General features: G+C 38.4%; 1 protein-coding gene across 1 annotated transcript in view; it reads left to right on the top strand.

Annotated features, from left to right (window-relative positions):
- The first annotated feature begins 402 nt into the window (after window positions 1-402).
- The window catches only part of PMFBP1 (polyamine modulated factor 1 binding protein 1), a 47,471-nt gene continuing 39,728 nt past the window's right edge, over window positions 403-8,145 (top strand). The window contains exon 1 of the mRNA XM_007940408.1: window positions 403-566. Coding sequence (XP_007938599.1) covers window positions 403-566 — 164 coding nt within the window. The remainder of the gene's footprint in view (window positions 567-8,145) is intronic.

Below are 8,145 nucleotides of genomic sequence, written 5' to 3' on the forward strand. Positions count from 1 at the left end.
AGGCCATAATCTTTATGGAAGCAGACTGTCTGATCTTCTGCAGAGAGGCTGGTGGGTTTGAGCCACTGACCTTTCAGAGAGCAGCTGAGTGCTTAACCACTGTGCCACCAGGGCTCCTTTGACAGTCCACTAGGTGCCTGGAATTATTCTACTCTGACAGGGCAAATGCCTGTGCTGCGCCCCAGCAGTGTGGTGAAGATTAATTAATATAAATAAGTAATTGAATATGCAGAGCACTTAGACGTCTTTCAACGGCTCCTGTGTAAACATTACACACGATGAGGAACAACAGCTAAGGGTTGATGGACAAATTTCCAACAAATTTAAAGTCTCTGTCAACCTGTTAAGTAATCATTTTCTTGATAGTTTGTAATTTATGCTTTTGTTTTTCTGGCTGCCTAGATGGGGGAGAGAGACAGAGAAGTGAGCAGCCTGAACAAAAAGCTCTTGAACCTACAAACTGACATCAAGAATCTCCATGATGTCTGCAAGAGACAGGGGAGGACTCTGCAGGAGAATCAGCTCTGTGAGGAGGATGAGATGATGACCAGCAGCCAGGTGAGGGAGTCAGGAGCTGTCACCTACCTCTGCTCCCTTGAGCAGAACAGTAGAGAGTTCTTTCATTGGTCAGACGACAACATGGATGGAGCAGACAATGAGACATCATTAAACACACACCCCCTAAAATCCATGCAAGTGGAAAACACAATGCTAGTCCTCCGGATTTTGCAGTCTAGCTATCTCCAAGGTAATATATACTTGAGAATCTGTCTTTTCCTTCTCTGATCATTCACACCTGCATTAATAGTACCTGAAGCCCACTGGCCTGAAAATACCAGCTCATAGCTATATGAGTACTTTCTCTTAGTAAATCTTAGATAAACTTCTAAGTCAACCATGAAAATAAACCATCCCACTTGTTCCCAGATATCACTTCATCAGTGAAACAGATGTTTTCATTGCCATCTGCAATTCTCTGTTTGTGAGGTAGTGTTCTTGATTTTTGTTTTGCTTTGTTTCCTGGATGCCAGAACCCAATTCTAAGAAAAGCTGCAAGTGCCAAAGCACTAATGACCCTAGAAGCAGCCCTCAACCAATGACAGATGGGGAGGTGGTCGATTAAACAACATGTATGCCTTGCCCCTTTGTGAGTAATAAGACATGTTCTTTGCTATCTTACAGAGTTCCTTAATAGGACTAACCTCCAGTTGCCTGCAGTGGTAATTGCCTTGATGATCTACCCACTGCCATCAAGTCGATTCTGACTAACAGCAACCCTATAGGACAGAGCAGAACTGCCCCCATAGGGTTTCCAAGGCTGTAAATCTTTATGGAAGCAGACTATCTCATCTTTATCCGGCTGGTGGATTCAAACCACCACCTTTAACGACTGCACCACCAGAGCTCTTTGCCTTGATGATAGCACACCCTTTATCAACTTCCTTCCCTTCTTTTGTCTCTGTTCCCAGCTTCCCTACTAGAGTTTCATTGGGGGCTTTGAAACAGTGCATTCAGGTTTGGCTCCTGCTGAGAATTTGCTTTTCCACCCTAGATATACTGAATCAGAATCTACATTTTAACAAGATCACCCTGGTTTCACCTCCCAAATAAACTACTGTTTGCACTCAGCTCCTTGTCACAGGTCCTATTTCTGGAATATTCAAGCCAAGATGCTCAGTCACACTCATCCTACATGTGCAAATAGTTAAGACCTTCTGGCATGACCCTCTTTCTCAAGACTGTGGTTTGAACCAATCCTTATCTGTATTATAGGCAATTCTTCAGTTGAAGCTACTTCATTTCATCCTCAGGTTTTCTCTAAATCTCGGATTGTTACTCTAGTCTCTCAGTTTATCCACACAAGCTATAGAGCCAGCTGGGAGATATTTCCTTCAGCTCCCCCAAACCTTTGGCTTGTCAAGAATGTCCTGCTTGTGGTCTGCATTTCTGTGTGGGGCTGGAGTTCTTGGTAAACGTGAAGCAAAGACTGGTGCACAGACCTGCTGCTGGTCCTCCAAGTTTCCCTCTCAGCTGCCATTTAAGCAACCAGCTCTTCAACACTTGTGGTGAGGGATGAGGTCTCCTTTAATTATGTCTGTTAGAGTTCTCCCAGGATGTGCCACCTTGCTAGAGAAACCACACATTGTTCCTCTGCGATGCCCTAAACCCCACCAGCGCAGCAGTTCTGCCTTCACTCACTGAGCATTGCTGCCCTTTCCCTGGGAACGCACAGAGACAGAAAAACCTATTGGCTTTCTTAAGTGAACCTCAGGAAGAAGATGATCATAATTCACTTCTTTCTAAATATTAACATTTTAGAATACTGCCACCATTGCTGTCGTGAGTTTACTTATTCCTCCAGTCAGGGGAAGCCATGTGGTTTATAAATGCACCTGGCAATGTGGAAGGAGAAAGGTATTAAATCTCATTTTATTATTCTAATTGCCCAGAAGCAGGTCTAACAGCTTGAAATAAGCTTTAAAACCAGCTCTTTTTTTTTCCCCCCAAGCACTTAGTGCAGAATTTAAATTGCAGACTATGCATACAAATACACAATTACATATAGAATTATACTCAAAAGAGTATCTCAAAGTGAAAAGAGAAAAGGACAAAGGAAATAGCAAAATAAAATGATGATGAAACACAAAAAGGCAGGGCCTTTTGAGCAGTTTTCCCAAGCTTCTTTGGCCCCAGTGGTGTCGTGGGGAGCAGACCCTGACATTCAATAGGGCTGAGATTGTGAAATTGAGCTCTGGAGTACATGGAGGATATTATTTTCAGCACAAAATTATGTAAAGCAAATTTAATTCCTGCAGATAAAAGTAATTAGTTGAATATGTAAAGATAAATGGAATCTTGATGGAAATTATCATCATACAGAAATCATTTTGAATGATTTGGAATGTAAAGAAAAAAATTAAAATATTAATCTGCTAAATGCAATGTGGAATTGTACATTAGATCCTGGAACAGAAAAAAAGATCTTAGTGAAAATACAAGAAATAAAAATAAATAAATAAAATCTTCAGTTTAGTTAATAGTGTTCTACCAATGTTACCTTCTTAGTTTGAAAAAAATGTACCATATTTATGTAAGACGTTAACATTAGGGGAAGCTGAGTGTAGGATATACAGGAATTATCTCTGCTATTGCAACTTTTTGGTAAATTTAAAATTTTTCTAAAATGAAATTATCTTAAAAAGTAAATCTCTGGTAAGCAGAGGTCTAAGCCACAAAGATGTATCCAAAAGAAATGCATGTTACTTAAACACACAGTTTTACCACTCTCCCAAAACATACAAAATGCAACTTGTAGAAGACATAAAAAGTAACAGATAAACATGTCTAGTGACATAATGCTAAACTAGAACAACACAGACAATGGCCATACACATGGCATATGATCAAGGAAGAAGTCCTTCCTGAAGGAAGAAGTCGAAGCTTCACTGAAGGACTTGGCAAAGAACAAGGCTCCAGGAATTGATGGAATACCCACTGAGATGTTTCAACAAATGGATGCCATGCTGGAGGCACTTACTTGTCTATGCCAAGAAATTTGGAAGACAGCTACCCGCCAACTGACTGGAAAACATCCATATTTGTACCCATTCCAAAGAAAGATGATTCCACAGAATGTGGAAATTATTGAAGAATATCATTAACATCACATGCAAGTAAAATCTTACTGAAGATAATTAAAAATGGTTGCAGCAATATATTGATAGAGAACTTCCAGAACTGCAACCTGGATTCAGAAGAGGATGTGAAACAAGGGGTTATCATTACTGATGTCAGATGGATCTTGGCTCAAAGCAAAGAATACCAGAAAGATGTTTACTTGTGTTTTATTGACTATGCAAAAACATTTGATTGTGTGGATCATAAAAAATTATGGATAACATTGAGCAGAATGGGAATTCCAGAACACTTGATTGTGCTTATCAGGAATCTGTGCAGAGACCAGGAGGCTGTCGTTCAAACAGAACAAGAGGATACTGCATGGTTTAAAATCATGAAGGGAGTGTGTCAGGGTTGTATCCTTTCACCATACTTATTCAATCTGTATGCTGAATAAATAATTTGAGAAGCTGGATGATATGAAGAAGAATGTGGCATCAAGATTGGAGGAAGAATCATGAACAACCTGTGATACACAGACAACACAACTTTGCTTGCTGAAAGTGAGGATGACTTGAAGCACTTACTGGTGAAGATTAAAGACTACAGTCTGCAGTATGGATTACATCTCAACATAAAGAAAACGAAAATCCTCACAATTGGACCAATAAACAGCATCACAATAAATGGAGAAAAGATTAAAGTTGTGAAAGATTTCATATTACTTGGTTCTATAATCAACACCAATGGAAGCAGCATCAAGACATCAGAGGATGTATTGCTGCTCTGGGCAGATCTGCTACAAAAGACCTCTTTAAAGTGCTGAAGAGCAAAGATATCTCCTGGAAGACTAGGGTGCACCTAACCCAAGCCATAGTATTTTCAATCGCTTCATATGCATGAGAGCTGGACAATGAACGAGGAAGACCAAAGAAGAGTTGATGCTTTTGAATTGTGGGGTTAGCAAAGAATACTGAAAGTACCATGGACTTCCAATAGAACAAATAAATCTGTCCTGGAAGAAGTGCAGCTGGAATGCCCCTTGGTAGCGAAAATGGCCAGACTTCATCTCACCTACTTTGGTCATGTTGTGAGAAGGGACCATTACCTGGAGAAGGATATCATGATTGGTAAAGTGGAGGGTCAGCAAAGAAGGAGAAGGCCCTCAGTGAGATGGAGTGACACAGTGGCTGCAACGATGGGCTCAGGTATAGCAAGGATTGTGAGGCTGGCATAGGGCCAGGCACTGTTTCATTCTGTTGTACACTGGGTCGCTATGAGTTGGAGCCAACTCAAAGGCACCTAATGACAACAACAGAATTATGTGGAAAATGTCTCCATGTCTGTAAGATAGACCTTCTACAACAAAGACTTAAGAAAACAAAGAAACAGCTATGGGTGACAATGCTAGATCCCAGAGCTTCGAAGGAGAGGATAAAGAAGTAAATCAATTACCAGTGAGAGGAAGAGACTGCAAGAAAACAGTGATCAAGGAGCAGTAGTAAACTGCCAAGCAGCACAGCACAGCCATTCTGAATTATTATAAGCAGCATTCTGATCTAGGTGGGAACCTAAGAGCCAGCTGCACTTGCCCAGTGCACAAGCACCACATTAGTGATCAGGCAACCGGAGGAACGTGATCTCCCATAACAACACAATAACAGCAACGGCAGTTTGGAACCAGTGACCCTACCCAGCCATACCCACCACACCTGCTTCCCCACCCACTGGTTTAGTAGCACCACCCACTCTAGCACCACTAGATTGACAACATATGATGGCCAACACCTGCCCAGCCTGCCCTCAGCTGCTCTGCATGGTCAGTGATCAGAGATTTGTGTCTGCTCCCACCTGCTACCAATGAGAACAGTGCTGCACACCCCAGTGCTGCCAAACTAATAACCAGAGTAACATGCATGCCCACTTGCCCAAAGATATTAAAACAAAACAAAAAATCGAAGTGAAGCAAACCAACATATAATCGAGAAATTAATATAATGCTAAAGGGAGTCCTTCACACAGAGAACCAACCACAGCAGACAACAACTGGAGATTAAGAAACACGACAACATCACCTGGAGATCAACCCAGATATGAAAGAACCAAAACTAAAATAAGCCTACAAGACTGAAAATAGGGAACCAGAGATGTCATTTTATAAATAATAAGGCAACAGATAACTTCAAATTACACACACACACACACACACACCAGGACAAGATGGCTCAAACAAATGACCAAAATACAGGGCCAGAAAGTCTTCTGGAAGAGGAAGAAATGCTACTGGAATTACCTGATGAGGAATTCAAAAGAATTATATTTAGGTACCTTCAACAGATTGAGAGAAAGTTTGAGGAAACCACAGACAAAATTAAGGAAAACACAGACAAAACTCTATAATAATAATAACACAAGAACAAATAAAATAAATGGAAAATTAGAAACCATGAAAAAATAGCAAATAAAAATCCAGAAGATTAATATTAAAATTTCAGAAATAGGTAATGCATTGGAAGGATAAATGAGTAAAACAGAATTAATGGAACACAGAATTAGCAAGACTGAAGACAAATCTCTTAATAGCAATCTGTTAGAGGAACAATCAGAAGATAAGAACAACAAAAATGAAGTCTAAAAATTGTATGGGACACTATCAAGAAATAACTTATAGATGATCACAATTCCAGAACCGGAAAAGGCAAAAAGAAGCACCAAGAAAGTTGTTGAAGATTTGCTGGAAGAAAACTTCCTTAATATCATAAAAGAAAAGGAGATACACATTCAAGAAGCTCAATGAATCCCAAATAGGATAGGCCCCTAAAGAATATCACCAAGACATATCGTAACTAACTTTCCAAAGACAAAGACAAAGAAAGAATCCTGAAATCAGTTTAGGAAAAAACAAATGTCACTGCAAAGGAGAACCAATAAGACTAAGCTCTGATTTCTCAGCAGACACCATGAAGGCAAGAAGGCAATGGGATTATGTATATAAAATCCTGGAAGAAAAAAATTGCCAACTAAGAATTCCATATCCAGCAAAACTGTCCATCAAATACGATGGCCAAATTACAACATCCCCATACAAACAGAAATTAAGGGAATTTGCAAGAATCAACCAGACCAACCTTATAAGAAATGCTAAAGGGAATCTTTCACACAGAGAACCAACAACAGCAGAGAACAACTGGAGATTAAGAAACATAATAACATCACCTGGAAATCAACCCAGATATAGAAGTACCAAAAATAAAATAATCCTACAAGATTGAAAATAGGGAACCAGAGATGTCAATTTGTAAATGATGATGACTACAAAGGAAAAAGGGAACAAATGATACAGTAACAGAACTTCCAAATGGAAAGGAAATCAAGATGATATAGATAGAATGGACTGCTTTAAACTTGGGAAGATAATAATAAATTACAGATTAACCTAAAAGAAAATTAATAAACCCTCTAACCAAAATAAAAAAGAAGAAAACCATAAAGTCCAATAACAATTGCAACAAATGAAATGATAAGAGAATGAACTCAGCAGAAAAAAATATATTGAACAAAGGCACGGGAAAAAAACAGCAAAATGGCAGTCATAAATTTCTATCTATCAATAATTACACTGAATGTAAATGGATTAAATGCACCATTCAAGAGACAGAGAGTAGCAGAATGGATAAGAAACATGTGTCATCAATATGCTGTCTACAAAGAGAAACATAAACTAAAAATCAGAGAACGGAAAAACATAAGCAAATGGCAACCAACAGAGATCAAGAGCAGCAATATTAATTTCTGATAAAATAGACTTTAAAGCAAAAAAAAAAAAAAACAAAAGAGACAAGGAAAGACATTATATAATAATGAAAAGATCAATCGAACAAGAGGACATAGTCATGATAAATACCTATGCACCCAATGAAAGAGTCCCCAAATACATAAATTAAACTTTAACAGAATTGAAAAAAGAAATAGACAACTCTACAATAATAGTAGGAAACTTTAAAATACCACTATACCACTTTTGATTAAGGACAGAGCAACTAGAAAGAAACTCAACCAAGATACAGAAGATCTAAACAACACAATCAATCAACTAGACCTCATAATTGTATACAGAACAGTCCATCCCAAAACAGTACAATACATGTTTTTTTCCACTGCACATGGAAAATTCTCTGAATAGACCATATGTGAGGCCACAAAGCCTGAATAAATTTAAAAACATCAAAGTACTACATAGCATCTTCTCAGATTACAATGTTATAAAATTAGAAATCAACAAGATCATCAAAGGAAAAAAATAATCAAATACATGGGAATTGAATAACATCCTGCTTAAAAACTACTAGGTAATAAAAGAAATAAAAAATTCCTTCAATCAAACAAGAATGAAAACACAACACACCAAAATGTTTGGGACACAGCAAAAGCAGTGCTTAGAGGACAATTTATAGCAATAAATGTATATGTCAAAAAAGAAGAACCAAAATCAATACCTTAATGTACCATATCTAACAATTAGAAAAA

This window comes from Orycteropus afer, unplaced genomic scaffold (assembly GCF_000298275.1).
Source record: "Orycteropus afer afer isolate SDZICR_OR568_19922 unplaced genomic scaffold, OryAfe1.0 scaffold00067, whole genome shotgun sequence".
Classification (NCBI taxonomy): Eukaryota; Metazoa; Chordata; class Mammalia; order Tubulidentata; family Orycteropodidae; genus Orycteropus; species Orycteropus afer.